Source organism: Condylostylus longicornis, unplaced genomic scaffold (genome assembly GCF_029603195.1).
Source record: "Condylostylus longicornis isolate FDR11 unplaced genomic scaffold, ASM2960319v2 ptg000028l, whole genome shotgun sequence".
NCBI lineage: Eukaryota > Metazoa > Arthropoda > Insecta > Diptera > Dolichopodidae > Condylostylus > Condylostylus longicornis.
Genome location: NW_026577997.1, coordinates 6,776,302 through 6,800,313, shown reverse-complemented (window position 1 = coordinate 6,800,313; position 24,012 = coordinate 6,776,302). Strand labels below are relative to the sequence as shown.

The 24,012-nt window shown below is 23.8% G+C and overlaps 1 protein-coding gene across 1 annotated transcript in view; it reads left to right on the top strand.

Annotated features, from left to right (window-relative positions):
* LOC129607807 (putative uncharacterized protein DDB_G0282133) overlaps positions 1 to 24,012 on the top strand; it is a 105,869-nt gene that overhangs the window by 57,578 nt on the left and 24,279 nt on the right. The window contains exon 2 of the mRNA XM_055518988.1: positions 16,608 to 16,895. Coding sequence (XP_055374963.1) covers positions 16,608 to 16,895 — 288 coding nt within the window. The remainder of the gene's footprint in view (positions 1 to 16,607; positions 16,896 to 24,012) is intronic.

The window sequence follows — 24,012 nt, the reverse complement described above, 5'->3', positions numbered from 1 at the left end:
AGACCAAGACTGAATATTTTTTTTTTATTTATAATCTTAGTTACAAAATTGTGAAAAATATAAAACGCAAATTCACATAACTTACAAGCAGGTGAAATAGACAGGTGAATTAAAAATTAAAATTTTTTACTATAGATCAAATGAAGATTTTAAATGAAATGGGAACCTTTCACAATAAAAAAAGAAAGGAGAAAAAAGTCTGTATGTTGTTGTCTACGAATAAGTAAAAAAAAGGGAAAGAGAAATTGAAATTAGCAATAAAATTTATAAAAAAAAGGGGGTCGACTTTTGTTATACTTAAATTTTACCTCACAAATTTTTAAATTAATTCTCATCTTAAGATCATTATCATATAGAAGTACTTAATTTAAATTAATTTCGTGTGACATTAAAAATTTTTTATTATATTGAGTAAAAATGTTTAATTAATGAGAAATGAAATTTTTATTCAAGTTTTAAATAAATTTTTTCTGTGCATTGCAATAAATTTTCAAAATAAATTAATTTCTTATTTAATTTTGTTATAAAATAAATTTTATTTGAACTGATTAGAAATTTAATACTCATATTGTGTATTATCAGTATTATTACTGTCACAATAGTAATATACTTTCACTCTACTGCTCTGTACCAGTATAAAGAAATTTTAAGAGAGTAAACAAAAACAAAAAGAGATGCTCCCGATATGCAAGTTTATCGCTTACTATCTTCATTAATAACCTTTTATTGTCACTTGCACTGGTTGAGAAAGCTTACATAGTTTCGAGAGAATATTGGGAAAATTTTACATCTGTTGTGATTTGGAGAAAATATACCTATGCTTGCAATTGCATGCAAAAAAATTCTCTGCTTTCAATAATATTGAGTGGTATTTATTTAATTATTATTATTACATAAAATACTCTCTTATTCTCTTAATACCTCTTTAAATTACTCATCATTTTTTGTTGTTGTTTAAGTGTAGTATTCTTTAAAGACATAGAGTTTTAATACCTCCAATTTTAACCAAAAATTTCTTTTTCACTTGGCGATTTATTAATCAAAAATCTAATTTATGTCAATGAATAATATAATATATCACTACAACATTAAATATAAATACTTAAATTGAGATTACCGGAATATAATCACATTTACAATGTTTATACACTATAATTATCCTCATAAAATATAAAAGTACATAATTTTTATATTTTATGAGTACATATTTCACTAAATAAACTTCTTTTCATTATACATAAAATTTATTATATTTGTATAAATACTTAATAAAAAGGCCAAAATTTCCTGTGAGGTCTTAATATATCCACTTATATTCATATACATATATTATAACAATTGTGGTAAATATCCACACAAGGTATTATACACTCATTTAGTGAAATAAAATGAAATTATGACCGCCATGTATAAAAGTGGTTTTAATCTCAACAATTTTTGCGAAACATCTTAATCGTATATATAACCATCATTAACATTCATCATTATATTGTTATACTCGTAATAATAATATTATTATAAAAGAATATTGATACTATTTTAAGTCACGTACTCTCCTTTCATTTAATATCATTCTCTATCTCTCTCTTCAAGTTAGAATAAAATGCACGAACATTAAATGAATATGAAGTTTAAGTATAAAACGTAAGAACCGCAACAACACATGCAAACGTATTCGTATTATCCTTAAAACTCAGTACACATAATAGGCAAAAGGGAAGCGCATGACAAACTTTTTAATTGATCAAAAAAAAAGAAAATTTATTGTGATTACGAGATTTTTTTTCTTTGCAAGTATATGAAATGCTTCTCATTTTTATACATACATCCATACATACATAAATGTGGTTTAAAATTCTTTTACCCTTTTTTAAAAGCAAATGTTGATAAGCGAAACCATAACCTGCAACGGCCTTGAAATGTTATACGGGTATGAATTTTGAATTCTTGAATTCTTTGAAAATTAGAAACATTTACTTTTTCTTTAATATTATAAAAGAAAAACATTAAATGAAATTTATTACAAAATGTCCTTGATCTATAACCTTAATCAATTCATATATGATTCTCATATAAGTATACAGTGAATTCTCGATAATATTACGATTTTTATATAACTGCAGCTATAGTTAACTGTAAAACATAATTACGTATATAATTAGTTGCTTCCAAACTAAATAATTCAACTGAATAATTCATTTTAGTCTTAGAATTAAGCGAGAAATTGGCTACAGTTTAAGACCAGCTCATAAAGCGTCTAAACTTGATTATGGAGTATAGTTTGAGACCATAAAGCTTCAAAACTTGATTATTTGCAAATAAGTGCCATGCTCTGTGTAGTTGTATTGTAAATGGTTTTCGACTACATATCTAAAATTATCAAATTCGAAAACTATAACAGTTACAACGTATAACAGTTAATTTGCCTCTTCATTAATACATTATATAAAAGGCGGTTTATTTTTTCATTCCGATCAATGCAAGCATTTTAAACTTACTTATTTGAGTATAACAGCTTAAATACAATGTATTTATTTAACAGTTAATCCACTTTTTCCTTTAAATTCTTGCAGACATCAACATTCACTCGAATTGGACGTTATTTCAGTATTCAAATAGTAATGGATAGTAAATTCTTACGATATTAACAATTAAAAATTTTACGATATTAAAATTAATTTCAATAATATTTTGTTTTACTGTGTATAAACAATGTTGCTTAAAGCTTAAAAAAAAACAAAATGATGGTATATAATTTTTATTACTTGTAATTATTGTAAAAGATTTTTAAAAAAATTTACTTATAAAAATAATCTAGAAATAGGCGAAGAAGAACGAAATTGAAAAAAAAAAATCAAAAATATTTAAGGTGAACAGAAATAAAACTGAGCTATAATGAAGAATAATAAAAAGCATGGAAAATCTTTACAAAAAGATTTACGTGATCTGAATTTGAAAGGAAATTAAATATTCTACATGTTTTGTACTATTTATGCGCTACTAGAATACCCAAACGCACATTCAACACATACACTTGTATTGCAAATTATATGTTAGGCTCACATAAACACGTTATCGTCATACATTTTATTGTTAATAAGATGAAAAGCTATATAAGTACATTTATTCTATTATATAGCCCTATATAAAATTGTAAAAATTTTCAAAGAAATTATATTGAATTTTGGAACCAGAATAAAATTTATAAGACATATTGATAGATTCAAGCCTCAAGGGAAATTTTCTAATTTTTTAAGATTTTTTTTTTTTATGTAATAAAAATTAAAATAAATTGTATAAGGTCTTGATTTTAAAGGGCAAAGTTTTCTTTATTCATTAACCATATTTATTGTATGTATTTCGTTTTTGTGCATGAGCTAAATTAATTCACAGGTGTGTGTGTTTTTTTTCGATTTTTTATTGAAAAAATTAGGAAATTTTCATTTGAAGCCCACCTAGAAGTATGGAAAAAATTTATAAAACTAGAAAAAATAAGTTGTGATTTTGTTTTTTCGTTCTTGTTTTAACTTTTTTTTTTTCTTATCGAACAAAAGACCCTCAGACCACCTCTATTACAAAAGAGATTCAAAAATTTTATTTAATTGTATAATCAAAATAATAATATGATGATTATGTCTTGAATTTTATAAACCAGTTTTAGCTTAGCCTTAAAAATATCAATTGTTAATTTATTTGGAAAAGTTTTTAAACATGAAATGAAAGAAAAATCAAAAATAATATCTTAAAATCATTTTACAATAAACCATTAGAAATGATAATTTCCGATTACACAATATTGCATGAATTTTTTAATAAAATAGTTTAAAACTAACGTTCATTTGAGTAGAAACACTATAATTTTGAATTAAAATTGAATTTTACCATAATTAAGAATAACATACTGCAATTGACAATTAAAATAAAAATGGCTCACATTTCATGTCAAATGTCGTTACTATTGTATATAAGTTTTTCACAAATTAACGGGTATTATGAGAAATTAATTTAATTTTAAGTTTCTTTCTTACTGGAATTTCTTGGCTGAGAATTTCTGGCAGAAATTTAAACTTTATTTCAGTATGGAGTTCGGAAATTTGAAAATATCAACACCCAGAGATGGAGTCTGGTTTTGTTTGAATCAAACTTAATTAAAAGGAAAAGCTGAAATTCGGCTTGAAGGCGAACAATTCAAAATTTTGCTACGGATAATACAATATGGAAAAAATTATTAATTTTATTCACCAAATGATTTTATTCACCATTAATGTTTCTCGAGTTTATTTATTATTCGAAATTGTATTGATTATGTGAAAGAAACTCTTATTATATTCGACTACAAGTTACGTTGTATGGTCAAATCAACCTTTTCGAACTCACATGTCTAGCATGCATTGTATTACTAGAATAACATAATACATGCTACATGCAACAAATAAAATTAAAATTGTATGACTCCTTTTGTATGATTTTCTTTTATCTTCTTCTTATTGTTTTGTATTTTTTTTTTTGATTAAAGTAACAATTGCCGCCACTTAATGAACTCTGAAAAAACAAAAATGAAAAAGCATTAATTTTCATTTTTGCTTTCTTTTTCTTTCATAATATTATTTTGTTTATTGTTGTTTTTAATATTTTGTAATTCAAATTTTAAACTTTAAAAAATTCATACCATTAATTTTTCTTTCCCCTACAGTGATATAGTTTATTTTGATATTCTTCTGTTTATGTATAGTATGGTGTAGTGTAGGTAAACTTTTTCATTGTTGAGTATTTTTAAAACCGGCGCATTACAATAACCACAATAACCTGATTTTAATAATAATAAAGAGAAGAAAGTGAGGAGAAAAACAAAAATACCTTAGAGTAGAATTTTTTTTCCTCTCATAACTTTTAAGGCTATTATCACAAAGGAAAGATTCCTTTAAGAATCGTGTACTCATTAGTACGCTATAATAATTTTACTGACATTGTTATTTTCATTATTTTATATTTGTATTTTGTTTTTTATTTGGCAGTAAAATTATAATATGAGATGCTTCAGCGCACTCAGTATGCTTAAATTCATTTTTGATGTCTTCATTTTTTATTTGGCACATTTCCAAAAGAGATTTTATTAAAAAATATTATTTATATGTATTAGTGGCAATTCTGTCTGTCCGTCTCTCCGTACGGCTTTTTAGTGCTTATATAATTTCTCCGTATAATTTCTACTCTTGCAATTAATGCTATTATAAACAAAATGTCAGGCCTTTAAATTCATTTGCGAAATTAAGCGTGATTAACTCATACATGATTAATTTGGCAAACCTGACAAATTCTTCAATTTTCAGAGTAATTTGTCCCCCCTACACGGCAGCTCCGTTGAGTCAAATATTGATATTCCTCCTATATTTATGCAAGACTATATTATATAGTAATAAGAGAATATTTTTATTTAAACCTGAAGCTATTAAAACATCAAATTTAAATTGTTAAATGAAAATGTGCCATTTTAAAAAACATTCGAGTTTAAACTACTACACTTTTTTTTTGTTAATCTTAAAATGTTTTTTATTTACTTTAGTTTTTTAAACTAAAATATGCACAAACCTTATTATTTTATCACTCATTCTTCCATGCCTCAACTTTACTACTCTGCTGTGTTTGTAGTAATGCTTCATTCATTGCGGCAAAAAAAAAAGAGTTAATAAGGGAAAAATAGTTGTACAAACAAGCTGGTATATGTTATGTGTATATAAGCGCGAAAGAGAAGAATACAAGATGTTTTGTATTATTTTTTATCGAGCATTTATCATTTCGGCAAAATCTCTGATGTAGGTAAAAAGGTACAACGTAATTTTAATATTTTTGTTTGTATTTTTTTAACATTTTTTTTCTCTTTCATTTTTGTTGTTATATTGATTCACCGAGAATGAATTTTTAGAGCAGGATTAAAATCAAATGCACTTTTTTCCTTACAATGTAAGTTACCTAACCTACTACTTTGTTACTTGTGGTTTTTTACTGTCTTTTTTTCTCGTAAAGCGAAGGTGTGTAATTTATGGGTTTTTTTTCGTATAATTTAAGTTCTTCATTACCTTCTTAATCTTTATTTGTTTTTCTTTCCTTTTTAAAATTTTGTTGAAATATAATCTTGTCTTATAGCCCAAATTGAGATGTCGTGTCTTTTTGTGTATCATAACAAGAATTTAAAAAAAAATTAAAAGACAGAAAGAGGAAATACATTAAAGTGGAACATGAGGTACTCACACAAAAATTGATGAAGGAAACAAAATAGCACGGCACATTAAAAGTGGATGGTGAACAGGCTGCGATTAAGGCGACTTCATTCTGAATTTTTGAAAATTAAATACTAAATAGAGTAAACATAACAATATTTTTTCATTTATTTTTTCAATCTCCTTTAAAAAATTTTTACAATTCAGCTGTTTATGTTTGTGTGTGACTTCAAACTTAAATATTAACAATACCTAAACTGTATGGCATTATAAAATTCTTTGTAAAAATTTATTATTTTATGAAAAACTGCACTAAATTGAAAACTTTATTACGACTTTTTGTTTGAGTTGATCCCAAAAGTAGAGTAATAATATAAGAATTGTCATTGTACTTGTAACAAAAGTAAAAAGCCTTCGAATTCGGAATGCCACCGAACCAATTTTCAATTTATTTGTAATTATATGAATATGCCGTCTATCATGAATATGGCCATATGAATATGGCAGGCGATATGCGAACGAAACAAAACATAGACCAAAGCTTGTCGAAAGCAACGACGACTTGTGGCTGGCTGTAGTCCGTATACAGATCATCCCAGATGGTAAAGAGCTCGAAGATCAGAATATTCAATGCAAGAGTAAAAGTGATACTATGGCTGTGAAACATCGCTAGATGATACATCGTATATCAGTGAGGCATAAACATATATCAAGAGATGCATAAAAATAATATGTGGAATATTGTAGCCCAAAATAATAACAAACCATGAACTTTAGGCGATTACGGCCCAGAAGCCTATAAACGTGACTGAAAGAAAAAAATAAAAGTGGAGATGGCTGGGAGTGTGAGACACACTTTACGTGAACAGAATAACACGATAACAAGGCAAGTATTAGATTAGGCACACACGGGAAGAAAAGAGAATGGGTAGACCCCGAAAAACTTGGCGACGAACCACATCTAAATAGGCCGAAATTAAATGAAATACAAATATGTATAGTGGCTATTTCAAAGCTGCGTGCGATTCTGAAGATATGTCGAAGCCCTATGTTCCCACCGGAATTAACAAAGGAGAAAAAAATTCAGATATCCCAAAATAGGGAAGTTTAAATAAAATATTCTAATTTTTATTATTCTTTTAGAATAAACTTTTTCTCTATTTCTCTTTTTGTGTACGAAAATCCCGAAAATAAAACTAAAAAAAAAAAACAAACAAAACACCAAAAAAATTGAATGACAATAATTTAAGAAAGCAGAAGAAGTTCATGAAAAAAAATGTAAGACTAAAAGAATAAAAAAAAATAAATGAGGTTTTTTTTTCATTTCTTTTTTATATTTAAAATAAAAAATGGTTTTTTGATTTTATAACCGGATATCCTCGTGAGATACACATGTGATTATAATCAATTTTTATTTTTTCCTTCTTTTTTTTTATAATTCTAAATTCAAAAGTGAAGGTCTCTTCGAAATGGAATGCATAAAATGGGAAAAATCAAAATGAAAATTAAAAAAAAAAAAATTCTATTTTATTTTTTATTCGGTTTCTTCTTTAGTTCCCAAACTTAAATGAACGTGGTATACGGTAGTCATAAGAAAATTTAGTTTAGATTTAAATTTAGACTACAAATATTGCTGGGCGGTAACCACGATTCGAATTTGCAATCCGGAACTTGCGGTATTCGAACTAAAAAATTAATCTCATTGTTTTAAACATTTTATACAATTCAAACGGAGAGAAACAACAAAAATTGTCAATGACTTGTGCTAGCAACTAGAGTTGAAATTCATGTCGGTAGCTTTAAACAGTATTTATGAGATTCATAACTTTTGCAAAAACTGTTCTAGGAAAGTGCTATAAATAATGGCACGTGGTGCAATTTATCGCATTAACAATGCAGTCATTTCAATTAACGCACACCGTGTCTACTGAAAATGTCTTTTATGCTATCATTCCTAAATTTTGATTTGCTCTGCACCATAATTCTTTGCCCTTTATGTACTATATGCCTATATTAAATTTTTATTTTATTTTTTAGTGTGATTGTTTTTTAAAGAAACCTTATACATATTTTGAGCTAATGTAAAATAAAATTCACTCATGTTATGTAATAGTAATGGTAATTGTGCCTTTTTAGAATTTAAAATTCAATATTGATGAATTTGTTTCGGTGAATTTAATCTTCAATCAAGGGTACTTTTAAATTAAATTTTACTAAATCTACATACATATACATAGATCTACATGTATAAATTTTTCTTTATTTTGAATCTTAGTATGGTATTTTGATTGAAAATACAATTAAAATTCAAATAATTTTGTTTAAAATAAATTAAAAAATAAAATAAAATAAGCAAGCCTTACAATAAATTTTTATATATGTAGACTAAATATTTTAAATTAATTTTATAATTAAATTTCAATGAATTTCCCATTATAATTGGGAAATGAAATGAAGCAGAAAAAGATTTTTATATAAGTGCATATGTATGTATACGTATATGTATTTTAAAGAGAAGATGAACCCATATGATATACGTATATAGGAAATTCAATATTATTATAACAAAATTAAATTATAATTACGTAATTGATTTCTAACTTGATTGTAACAAGAGAAAATTCGAAGAATCTGTTGGTAAAGAGTAAGTAATAAATTGGCTAATTTAACTAATATATGGGGAACAAGGTAGAGAAAATTTATAAAATTTTTAAATCAATTTGGAAATTTTTACTATGTTATTATTTCCAAATTCTATTTTAGGTTCATGCGGCATTGTTTTTGGAATTCGTGTTCAATTTTGCGAAGATAAAATGTAAATTAATTATTCAAAATGAAAATTTCACTTGGGCTAATAATTTTAGTGGTCGATGAATGAAATATCCTACATATCGTTTCAAGCAATGCATTCCTCATTCCTCATTATCAAATTTTTGAAGCATATAACTTACTCATTTTGAGAAATACTTATGGTAAAGTGTGTCTTACTTTCTCTTAATATCTCACACATTATTATTAATTAATTTTTGAAGTTTTATACATACTCAAGTACTCACATATATATGTACAACTATATTCAATACAATCATTTCTATATAATCTATAAAATCTAATTAACACTTAATAAGCGAAAAAGAAATTCAAATGATCTTAAAACAGTAGCAATGTATACTTTAAATTTGAATGGTACTTCAATCAAAATTGAAGGTGTCCTCAATATCAAGAGTAATTTACCATGAAATTTATTATTATTATTATTTGTACATACATATACACACATAGATATATTGATATACATATAAACACATATATCTATTAACATTAAATAAACGGGTATATTTTAGTTTCATATTTTTTTGCCATAGCTTATTCAATTACTTATCGCCTACAGTAAAATTATAATTACATATTTATTATTCGATTCAAATATACATATTACACTTATATATACATATAAATAATAAATGCTTATAGTATATATAGGAGTATACCATTTTCATCGTATATACTCAATATTTAGTAGACGTTTTTTTATAATAGATCAAATGATACGCAATCTACCCACAAATCGTTCGAAAACAGAAACCTATGTACGTATACAAATGTATATACCTATGTATGTATGTACAACTCAAAAATATTAATTTGAATTTTGTTAACACGCTTTAATTTTGTGGTTTAATAAGTATTTGAACATTATTAAAACTAACATTTATTATTCAATTTATTTTTAATTATACTATAGTTTAGTTACACAGATTATTTAATTGAAAGAAAATCTTAAAATATAGTTGATATTGAGCTCCAGTGTGTAGGAATCTGTTCAGCTCTGAATCTGACTAAATATACAAAAATTTTATCTACTAATAACAGTCGAAATGCACTAAACATATAACCTAAATACTTTAATACTTCAGAAATCCTTTATTTATAGAATATGTAGAATATTGAAAATATTATAATTAATATTTTAAGAAAATTAATTTAAAATAAAGCTGGGAAGAATCGACTCTCCCAAGACACTCGAATTCATTGTAAAGATAGACCTAGGGGGGAGAGAGTCATGTCAGTACTTAGTCGGAGGGTACAACAGATCCAACTAATAGTGATATGTATCATCACTCCATTCTTACAAATGTACAATTTACTCAAACATGTAATATAGCATATGTTCATAAAATTTTATAGTACTTAATTTCGTGTAGTTTTACAAAATTATCTTATAAATTATCATAATTTGCATAAATACATAGAATTTCTATTGATTTCTCACTATTTTACTAATTTTTGTTTCTTTTTTTTTTGAAAAATAATTTGACAAATAATTTTTTTCCATAATTAACATATAAATATGAATTAATATAAACATGCCTATTGTATGGTGTATATAAAAATTTTATAGTATAAAAGTATAAAAGAGGGAGCGGGAGAGAAAGAGATTTTAAAGGTTAACGTCAAAATTAAAAAATACTCGTATTGTAGATTTTGAATATTAATTTTCGAGAAATTACTTATATTATGTTTGAATTGTTAAGTAAAACATTCAATTGAAATATACAAATTTGTTATGCATAGTATATTGTATGATATCAAACATCAATGTTAGACATCAAACATTTTATTTCGTTCGAGTCCGAAATTTTAAAAGAAAATAATGAAAATCTTCTAAATGTCAAAACAATTTTTAATCTTTGGCAAAGAAACTTCATTCAAAATATTTGTATGATATTCATTTTTGTTGGATCAAACAAAATCAAACATAAAAACAATATTTGAATTAATTCTCTTATTATTTCACAATTTTTTCGAAATAATTCATAATATTCTTAAAATATTATGATTTTTTTCCCTTTCAACGTTGTCCCTAATACTATTAATAAATTAAGCAACGAATTAAGTACATAAGCCAGCTTTTATATTTTTATAGTGTTATCACTATAAAAATAATATAAAATTTCAACACTCGTGTAATACTGTTGCTACTGATAACAATATTTATTTACATGTGCACTTGCACTCAAAAAAAAATTTTATTACTTTACATTTTGTGTTACAGAACAAATCAAAAAATTCACAATTTACAGTGGACTGTAACATCAGTCACGTTACAAGTGCATATAAACTCAGTCGTAAATTTAGAAAAAATAGAAAAAAAAAATGTTTTTATAATTTTATTTCCGGGGTTGATAAACCTTTCTCTAAAGTGATACATACAAATATAAGTATAACAAATTATTAGATTTTAATATTTGTAGTGTTAGAGTGTAATACAAGTGTATATATGTATATAAGAATAAAAAGATTATCACATTATTATTCGCTATACTATGAAAGTGGAGTAAATAGTCACTACAATTTATTATTGTATTTTTATTATAATAAATTGTTTAGGCATCAGTTGAAGGATTTATTAAAATTAGGTTATCATTTTATATTTCTAGCTGTTATATTTTATTTTGTATACTAAATATAGTAGTACTTATATGTACTTAAATATAAAGTAAGCTCTAACGATATGAAATTATGGTAAACTTAGCTATATAACCCTAACCATTGAGAAATTTATATGTATACTATTCTCCAATTTAATGGTGTGATAATAATTTTATTATACGTGACAGCAGCAGTTGTAATTAACAATACTTCAATTTAAAACGTAATTTTAATATTATTATCTTGGCATGTGTTATGAATTATTTTGTTTTTAATTAAATTTAAATGAACTTCTTTGGGAACAACAAAAAAATTTTAAGAAAATTAAGAAAACATTTTAAGTATTATCAATTATTTATTTGTAAGTAATTGTCAATATTTAGAACAAAAATAATTTGTGTTCTAAAAATAATATTTTTTTTTTTTTTTTGTAGAATTGTAGATTAATTTCATTCATTAGTTTCATTCACTATATAGTGTTAGTTTGAATTTATTGCGTTTCAAATTCATTTATTATAAGTCATAATTATAGGAGCAACATATAGTATATGAAAAAATTGAATGAAATTTCTAAATTTAACATAAAAATTTAAGTTATATGTCAACATAATGTCACTCTTTATTGATTTACTTATACATTTTGTATTGAGTAGTTTTTTTAAATTTGACGCGTCAGATGTCATATCTGTCAAAAAAAAAAAAACAATTTTAAATTTTAAAAACATACTCATTTCAATTTTGAATTTTGAATATTTGTGACTTGACCCATCACTGTTTTAATAAATTCTGTTCAAATTACTTTATTTTAAAGATTATTAAATAAAACTGCTATAGATGTCGCCACCTGGAAAATTTATAATTTTATATGTGATTAAATTTATAAAATTAAAATTTTAAATTAATTTTTAAGATTTCTTAAATACTATGGCTATAAATAGAGTCTTCACAGTTATTATAATTATCAGAAATCTCAATATAGCCAAGAAAAAGCTTGTTGTTATAATTTTTCATAACCTCACATTTTTCAATTTTAAATTAATCACAAATTGTAAATGATTATTTCATTTATTACTTATAATGCGGATTTACTTAATGCCCATATATTTACTATTTCCCCACACAAGTATATAAGAATTGTGTCCTTGAATGTATAACATAAATCTGATCATAATTATAATAATCTCATACATTTTATTATATGAAAAGCCTATACTTATATGTATACATACTTACAATTCATTACAGCAAAATTAAAATTAAAGCGTAAATTTTAAATTAATTACCAAAAAAAGAAAAAAAATAGTCAAAAAATACATTCTTTTTTTTCTGTACATTGCCTAGAGCAATTTCCTATAGTGAAGACTAAATTACTAACATTTTGAACCAAAAACAAAAAAAACACCAAAAACAAAGCACAAAAAACTTGCGAAACTGGTTGGTTACCAAAAGTTACAAGCAAAATTTAAGTTTTAGTACACAAAAAAAAATTGTTTTCTTTCAATAAATAAATCGCTTTAATCTTTTAAACAATCAATTTTTGGAGCTTTGTTTTAAAGCAATGTTTTCAACTTAAAAACTAATTTATTTTTAATTTTAACACTAAACGTTTAGTGTTATTAATATATAATAAGTAAAAATCATTATAAACCAACAAAAAACAAAACAAATTCGAAATGAAGGACTTGATTTCACAGACAAATATTAAATAAGTAATTAGTGCCCAAAAAAAAAAAATCAAAATGAAGAAAATCATAAATTTTCATCAATCATAATGATCGTATCTCCTATACTTTTACCAAAATCCGTAAATAACAAACTTATTGTTTCATCAAACACAGTATGAATCACGATTATAAAATACGGCAAAAAAAAAACCGATAAAACCAAAAAACTTCATTTACAAAATGCTTAAAAACCAAACGATGGCGAAAAAAAAGAGAATATGAAAAAATTAAAACGGCTTTGACCCAAATTTAATCTTCGATTTCTGTGCTTTTCGTACAAAAAAATCAACAACTAAAATTGAAAAGCATAAAAAGTAAAATTGCAAAAATATAAAGTGGTAAAAAAAACAAACGGTCCATATAACAAAAAAAAATTTACAGTTATTATAAATATTTCGTGACATTTGAATTACTCAATTCTCTTTTTCAACCAAAAGCAAAATCAACTTAATTATTCCGTTGCAGTGCAGTATTTTAGAAAATTAGAAAAAAAAATGAGAGAAAACAAAAAAATTTGGGAGAAAAAAGATTGTTGTCACATTTTAAAATCGATTTAATTTTAAAAATAATCGATGTTAAAGAAAAAATTGATAAATTGAGATTTTGAAAAAAAAGTTGACGTTTTTGAAAACAAAATGCGAAACAGACCATTTGTTAAATAAATGTCAAAAATAAAAAGCTAAAAAGTTAAGTTTAGACGGCGAATCTTACATCAATAGTTAATGTTGAAGACAAAATCATTATACTATTTCATTCGTCTTGCCATCAAACCACATATTTTGTATTAATAGAATTGTCATGTAAATACAATTATTGTCAATGACGTGAATATGTTTAAAATATCAAATGAAAACTTTCGAAGTGGCATCGAACTTCAAAATGAATTTCGCCCAAAAGTATATTGATTCCGTTTCGTAATATCGTTACCTCAAAATTTGATTAATTCTGAAATAACTTTAGCTTGCGAAAATCAAATATAGTTTTTTTTACCTAAAATTTCTTTACGATGGAAACTGCGGCACAGGAGTGTTTGACGTTTTTCTTCGAAAAAAATTTCCTTCGCATTCCATGCAGTATTTTACCCGCCATCTAAATTTTCTAACGAAAAATTTTAATATTTATAAATTATTGGTTAATAATATTTTTAAGAATAAAAGTACAAATTAAAATATTGAACTTCTTGTAAGTACATACATGCCTCCTGAAAGTCGTTCAAATTGAGCTTCTAGAAATTTTCTAAAAGAAAATATCGATACCTATAATATGTATGTATATGTATATGTCAGAATAAAATATTTACTTAACACATTCAATTATTGTGATAACAATTTCTTTACCAAATTGCTTTTTTTAATTTAATTAAAATGTATACACTTGTACAGCAACTTGTTCTTACACATGTATACATACATAATATACAAATATGTGGATATATGTCCATATAGATATAATTACGGTTAACAAACGTCACTCAAAAATGAAATTTTTTGTTTTTGTTAAAAATCAAAAACCTTTCTAAATAATTAAATGTCATAAATGACAAGTACTCAGCTAATCGTTTAATTAAATTTAAAAATAAAAAAAAACAAAAATTAAATGAAATTAAAAAAAATTTGAAAAATTTTTAAAAGTTTTAATGCACATCTAAACGTACCTATGCATTTCTGTATAACATTTTTAATAAAAGTGACATCTGTATATTACGTACATATAGGTACATATGTGAATGGCTGTAGAAAATAAATGTTAGATAATTTTAATATGTACGTACATAGGTAAGTACCTAAATATATCATATTAAAATTTTTATTAAATTATAAATGCACATATGAGTACCTATACATATATGTAAGCTTTATATTTTATTATACACAATTATAACAGATACAATATAAGTGACATTTAATATTATTATAACCTTTAACCTTGTAAAGTTTTCTATTTCATATATTTTATACTTTGACATACGTACATAAATATGTATGAAAGTATAGGAGAGAGTAACATGAATATAATATGAAAATCTTCTTTCGAATGATTGTATAATTTAATTGATTTTCCAATTTTAACGTATAAATAAGGTAGAAAATAAAATGCGATAAATATAATGAAAGTATATAAACCAAAATATGTCGTAAATGACACTTGAAAATGAAGACACTTGCAGGTTTTGTGGGGAAAATAACTTTAATACACCTTCTGAGAGAGTATAATTGCTTTATAAGTGAGAGAAGGGAAATACTGAGATATTTTACTCGAGTTTATCAAGATGGCGGATTTCGAGCTTGTGTTGTAGGAGCATACTCGGCACTATCAGTGCGAGTACAATAAAACCCTATACAGGCAGCACTGTTACTTCAGTTATACAAAGCTACAAATCTATAAGAAAAATGCAACACTGAATTTAAATTTTATACTCTTGTATATTTCTATTCTTCTGTCAAAGTAGTAAGTTTTTTAAAATTACCAAAGTATTCTCTCAAAGAGAAAATAAGTAAATTGTAGCAATTGAACTCAATTTTAACATTGTATATTTAACAGTGACTTGTTTACTATTATATTAAAATTAAATTCCTACAGTTAGCAATAAATATAATCACTTAAATTTTTTTAATGCATTAATATTTCAATATGAATGTTATTAGTGTTTTTCTATACATTATATACAATTATAAGTAATTGTCAATTATTGATCAGGTGTCTTGATAGTGCATACATTTTATACATATATACATGCCATTATAATTCATAAATTGAATATTGAAAGTTTATAATAATAAAATAACCGTGTCAAATCGAATTCATTCTCATTCATATTAGAAGATGAAAATGTCAATTTTAGTTAATAATTACGGTTAAATAATAATAATTGACAAATCAAAAGTGATAAAAGTCACAATAATTTAATCATATAAAAAAAATTATATGTCAATCAAAAATAAATATAGAAACATACATAATTTTGTATTTGTTTTTCACTTAAAAAATTAAAATTATAATTAAATACAAAGTAATTATTGTTATAAATACAAAATATATACAAGTAATTATTAAAATATGAAATCTTATAATAATACAAAGAATAATGTTTTAAATAGAAAAAATTTTTTAAAACAAAATTTAAAATTTCTAATGTATGTATAATTATTATATTTTGATTAATTAAAATTATTTTTGAATAATTATTCTTAATATAATAATTAAATCTATAATTTCATTTTATATTTTTTAGATCAACAAATAACGTTAATATTGGAATACGTTCTACAACAGACTCTCCGATGGCACCACTTCAAGGACAATCAGAGACAAATGGTCAAAGTATAATTAATTTGAGTACATTAAATAAAAATCATAATCATTATCAGAGCAGTAATAATTTAAATCAAAATAATAATAGTAATAATTTAATATATAATAATAACAATAATAATAATAATAATAATAATAGTAATAATAATAATTTTAATACAAATAATAATAATTTAAACAACGGCACCAGTTTAAAAGCAGACTCAAAGTAAGTGAAATTCTTTATTATCATTATTATTATAAAATATTTATTTGTAACTATAACTAGTGTAGGAGAAAAATAATTCGAATTATTAGGATTTATTTAGTATAGGTAATTTAATTATATTCTCAATATTTTTCTCTGTCTGAACCCTAAACAAGAACCATCTCAATTCTCGAGTGAATAATTTTTGATATTAAACTAGGATATAAGAATCATTACTCTCTGTTTACATTAAGCATATGAATATGGTATAATACTCACTCGTTGAGTATACCCGGTGAGTAAAAGAGTAAGATTTTGAATGAACATTTTATCTTCACAATAACACTCTTTTCCAAGTACATATATAAAATTACTTTGAATAATTCAACTATAACTTTTGCCAGATTTTCCAAAACACAAAATTTAAAATTCTTGTATTCTATATAAATAATTTCCATTAAAAAAACTTAAAAAGTGAATAATATTAATTTTTATTAAAGTACATTTAATAAAATTATTATCAGTATATAATATTAATGTACATACGATATTATATAAGTGTATATACACGAGTACTTAAAATAAATGTAATTATAATTACTTTTTTAAGTTACTAATAAATAGAAAATTGTGTAGGTACTTTTACTCTCATATTCTACCTTTAAAAGCATAATATATGTACATACTTCAAATGTGTCGGTATATACAATGTACAGATGAGTATGAGCAGCAAATATATAAATATTTTCTGTTACTGATACTGTTATTATAATGTTATCAACATTCCTGTTTAAGGTATACTGTATTTGTATCGTTCGTATGTATACATACATAAGTATACATTCTATGTATACTTGAATATACATTTTAGGCATACATGAGTTAATATGTATGAATGTACATTCATTACATTTTAACAAGAATTTATACTAATTCTTGTTAATGTATTAATAACTAACAAGTATGTACTAATAAATTAACATGTATAAGTATATATGTACATGTATAATACTCGTGTATAATAAGTATAAATAATTGATATTATTTGTACAATTCTTTTCAATTTTAAAATATTACGATAAAAAGAGAAAATTCCTTAAAAAAAAAAGAGAAGATAAAAAGTATGATTAATTATTTAATTGTGGAGAAAATTATGTTAAAAATTTTCTATATTATTCATAATTATTATATAATATAATATTATCGTAATTATTATATTATGATTTCTTTGGTATAATTCAATTGAAATGGAAGTTTTTTAATTTTTTAATAAAAATATTGGTGCATTGTTGTGTGTACATACTGATATATTTTGTGCAAACTGATATACAATATTATGTGAAGAACTCTAATGGATTCTGATTTTAAGTAATTATTATATAATTCTGAAAAATTAATCGTAGAACACTTATATGAAATTGTAGAACAAAATTATTTTCAACATTATTTATTTTATATAATTATTACAAATAATATATGTACGTACAAGCTTTTTCTTATATTAAAACATGTATAAGAATTTGAACTTTTTTTTTAAAGCTAACCGAAAATATCCGATTTTTATCGTATTCGACCGAACAACTTCGAATCCCAAAATTTCGCTCTGCGACATATAGAACTCCACGATTTCTGTTCTATTTGTACAGTACCATAATAATATAGTAGCAGTACCAATAACATGGTCGGGCGGTGTTATAATAAAAATAAAATCTAGCTAGGGTATTTATATAGAAAAGATCTTGATTAATTTCAATATTTGGTAATATTGTAAACGATTATACTTTAAAAACGCTAATAAATTAAAATACTACATTATTTTTTTTCCAAAATATTTATTTAAGTACTTTAAAGATCTTCCCATAGATACAGAGTACAATAATATTATGAGACACCATAATACTACTTGTGCATCACGTCACGTATTAATTTATAATAATAGTAGATAATAGATCACGTACTAATTTATACTGCAATACTGATAAAGAGAATAATAAAATTGCTATATAATACTCATATGCATATACAGAAGTTTTGGTGAGAAATTAAAGTCCACTCTTTACACAACGGATCATACAGTAAATAAATACAACAGTGTTTTAGGACTCAAAATGAAATTTCTCACAAATAATTTTATTCAACTTAATTTAGAACTCCAACTAGTTTCATATAATGAAATTATAAGTTCTAAAGTGAATTTTACATAGATTGCGATTTTCACTATTATATTTTTCAATGTGTAGTTGAGGGACCCGGAAATTATTAACGTCTATATACGAAAATGTAAATTTAAAATTTAATTTTTATAATGCAACAATAAAATATTTTCGTATAATAGAGTTTTTATTTTAAAATCAATACTCTCTGTCCCGTCTGGTAGTGCAATAAGCATTTCATAACAGAAAATTATAAAAAAAAACATACAAACGTGTCATTGCTTTTAGCTAAATATAAATTTTTAATGAAATTTATAAAAGTCTGCACAATTTTCCATATGAGAACAGTATGACCATGGTATATACACAGAGAAAAAATCCATTTGTTTAAAAAAAAAATTCAATATTACGTGTTCCTTCATGGTTTTAAAAAAGAAAAAAAAAAAACAAATGGAAATGAAAAACAAAAAATACAATCATAAAAATCAAATCTAGAATTTAAAAACCTACCATTTTCAAATAAGTAAACGACAAAACACCATATGAGTCTTTATACCTACAATAATTTTTCTTTTGGTTTTTATCACATAATCTTAATAGTAACCAGCTAAATAATATAAAATTATTTTTCCTGGTATATTAGAATACATGATGATTGCACGACATTAACTGTTTCTTACTCTTTTTTTTTGCATATACCTACAAATAAACAGTTATTTTATCATACAATACGTGATTATTATTTTGTAAATAACAAAAAAAAATATAACAACAAAAGTAATAGTAAAAATCCAATCTGCATTTTTATTATTTAAGTAAAAAGTTGTTAGAATATTTACAAATATAGTATAGGTCCCTTACGAACGTTTATTATAAAGGTCGACAAACTTGTGTGAGTTGTAGTTGTTAAGTGAAAATAAAAAAAAAATTATTTAGGTATAATAAAATTTACATAAAATTTTTGTATATTTTTTTTTATATATTTTAACAATTTATACGATATAAAAATAATAGTTTAAGAAAATGCATACGTAGGGTGTTCCACAAAGCAAGAATTGCATATATGATGGTAACCAAAGGATTTTGCAGGGTGTAGTAGGCATTTCGAGTAAATTAAAGACATATTTTAGATTTTGTTTATGATGGAAGAAAAATTCTAATTTTCTTTGCTTCATTTCGGCGTTATGAAATTAGGTGAATGAATTTGTCAAATTTTGACAGAATACTAAATAAAATTATAATAAATTTGAAATTGTATTAAAACCAAATAATATAAAAGTTGACTTAAGCAAATTTTGATTGCAACCACAAATTTTTATAGCAACCCTTTAGAAACTGTTTAAATATGCATAACGAATAATTAATTATGTACATAATTCAAAAATATAGCTTTAATCGTATTTCGCCCATAAGGCAGGAAAGTATAACAGTTCGCTTTTATTTTGATGCTGGCAACGAATATAAATTCTATATTTGAACTACCAGATCTTATTTACTAAAAAATATCACAGCTTTCATATTAGAATATCATCATAGAAGGTAGAATACCATCAGGACCATTTTCCAAAAATTTTGTGTTTATACAAAAACTTTTATGAAAAAAAAACTGACTCACTCTGTTTTTATAATATGCATACATGTAAGTAATTACAATGCAATAAAAATTCATTTGGACACACATACATATAAATATGTATATATACAATTTTTATCGTCAAACATTTAAATGTCATACCATTAAATTGCATAAATATAATAAGTTATAATTACATTGTACATGAAATTATAAAAGGTAGCCAGACTGACTGAATTTTTATTACTTAAATTTATATAATATATAAGAGGGTAAATGTTAATTACCGTTTATATTAAATTAAATCATGACTTAGTCATGATTTTGAATAATAATAGGCACCATATTGTAATTGGTATTGAAAACCTTACCTATGATAATTTTATTTTTTATAATAAAGAACTTGCATTAAAATTACTCAATTCTTTTGTTGTTTATAAAATATGGCTGCCTATATCAAAAATATGTTATATGTGTAAATTATGTACAGTAATATGAGTGCAAAAATATATGTGCTATGAAAGTTTCAAATTTTATAACTTTGAATTAGCATAAAGATTCTAAAATCATAAAATGACCATTAAATAGAAAGATCATAAAATTTACGCTCGTTTTCTCTCATTATAATTGTTTAACATATTATTATCATTATTATCAATTTCCTAAGATTCAAAACGACTCAATTTTTAATTATTATCACTTATATTCCGATTCCGGAAAGAAATGACATACATTAATAAGAAAATATTCTTCTCTTTTGAGAGTTATCTTCTCTTTTGAGAGTTATCTGGAATGCATTATGTTATTCACTCTTTTTCCGCCATCTGGCGAGTTAAAAATCAAGATTTGTATATATTGAAATTTAATATTAGGTCTCTATAGGAGGTGTTATTGCAGCGTTCGTTTATTAGCTTTCCCTAAAATAAATTTTGAACAAATCTTAGAAATCACTTAGCTCAGTACGTTCAAGGGAAAATTCTCTATATTTAAGAGCTTATACAGTTTATTTTATGTTTAAATTTATAATTAAATTAAAAAATTATTTTCTATAAATAGTTTTTTTTATATACAAAGTTATTATCAAAATATAAATAAAAAATGTTTTACCAGTAAATAATTTTTTAACATTTTTTTAAAAATATTTTCTAAGTAAATAAAAGCTGGAATTTGAAAATATCTCTACTTATATTTAGAATTTTCTCTAGATGTTCTTTCTAGAACATTAAAATCACATTAAAATCTAGTTTGTTTTTAAAATTAAAATTTACAACTTTTGTACATTATTTCACCTGTTCTTTCATACATATACATATAAGACAATCTTATATGAAAAAAATTATTACGATTTTTACACTTAACACATTAGTGTGTTTGCGAATTCTTTACTTAAAAAAAAAATCTGTTTTATTTGTTCAAGTTAATTTAAGTGTATAATTAAGTAATAATTATTTAATTAACAACATTTTTTCATTCATTTTAAATTTAAAGCATTTTCTGTTATACACAATATGTTTAATATACATGTTGTTGATAACTGTTATACAGATTCAAAAAATTGTTACAAATCACGTAATTTTTTAGTGCAAATATTACATATCAATTACAAGTTAGCGTCATTTTTTTATTCCAGCTAACAACATTAAGTCAAAATAGGAGACTATTTTTAGTACTCGTATGACTGTTATTTAAGGCTAATGGTGCGGCCTAAATTTAAATAATATTAAAACTTAATTATAAACTTCAATTTGATTTATAATTCAAATTAAGTATATTGATTAATATTTTTATTGTCTCGATATTTTCATTTTAGACACAATATAATTACTTAATATTAAAATAATCATTGAAATTACCTTTATTAAATTGAAAAGTCAAAAAATATGTTTTTGAAAATTCTGTACAGTAAACACTTTTCATAAGTATATACTTTAAGTTTATAATAATATTCCAACCAGATGTCAATATATAAAAATGATAAAAGAATTATTTATGATCATTAAATGAGGACGTCTCAATCGTAAATTAGCGCAAACACAAAAGTTCATCTTATCGTTCATTCTAGTATTATGAGATTTTTTTAAAGTTGATAAAAGGCATGTGTCACTGTCACGCAGTGTTTATATCAGATACTTTAACTTCGATTAATGGAATAATGGTAGAAAAATTTTTTATATAAGTTTGTCTATATTCTTCTGCAATGATTAAAAATTAGTAAACTAAATAAATTTTAGGTCAGTTAATTAATCAATTTATAACATTTGTTATTATGAGTGTGAATACTATCTATACGAGTACTAGTTATAAAGAGTAGTGAATCATAAATCAAATTTTGAGTCACTTTTGATAAGGCTTTATTGAATTTCGAATTGTACATACATTGAAATTTAAAATTGGAACATGATATTTGAAGAGAATTTTAATTTTTTTTTTTTTGAAGATTAATGTTATACGTATATGAAATTTTCAAAACACCAAATTGTAGTTGCAGATCAATTTATTACAAATTATTCTTCACATTCACTTTTGAATTAATCACGCCAGGAAGTATGCAATTATATATTAATTACTATCCCTAACTCTCGACTAATTATTGTCAAAAAAAATACAAATTTTTTAATGGCAACACTGTTATCAATAGTATTATTCTATTTTATTTTATTAACCCAATAATTAATTAAATCATATACATACAATATAAATTTGTAAAATCACCTAACTCATTTTTGCGTAAGTACAATATTCTTTAAAGCCATATACCACTGTTAAAACCATGACAATTATAATAATATTCCTATAACAATTCAAAATACCTAAATACATAATTTAGAAATCATAAACTGTATCAATCATAATATTAGCATTAAAACATAAAATCAAAATTTATATACGTCAAACTTTGATTTTATATCGTAAAAGTAATTCTCAAATACGTGCAAATACTCAATTTCAAATTATGTTATACATAACTATTACGAATATTGTATACATTTGCATTTCTAAGAATTAATGGGCTTGGTAGCAAATACCAGAAACAATTACTGTTGACATTTTATCATAATTTGTTTTGTTATCTTATCAGAAGTGTATAACAGAAAAAATTTTCATATTGTTATTATTATTGTTTTTTTTTTTTAAATGAGTAAAATGGAAATTTTAGCAAATCAAATGAGTGAACACTTATGTATTTGTTATTGTTTTTTTAATTCTCATTTTACACGTAAAATTTTATGATAGCATATAACAGTATGATGCAAAAAAAAAAAAAAAGAATAAATATTAAACTTTTTTATCAAAATTTCATTTGAGTTAAAAATAATAAAAAAAAACGCTATCATAATTTTTTTTTTATCTAAAATTAAACTTAGGTTGTCGACAAGTAAGTGATTTTTTTTAAACATGTTTGTAATAATGA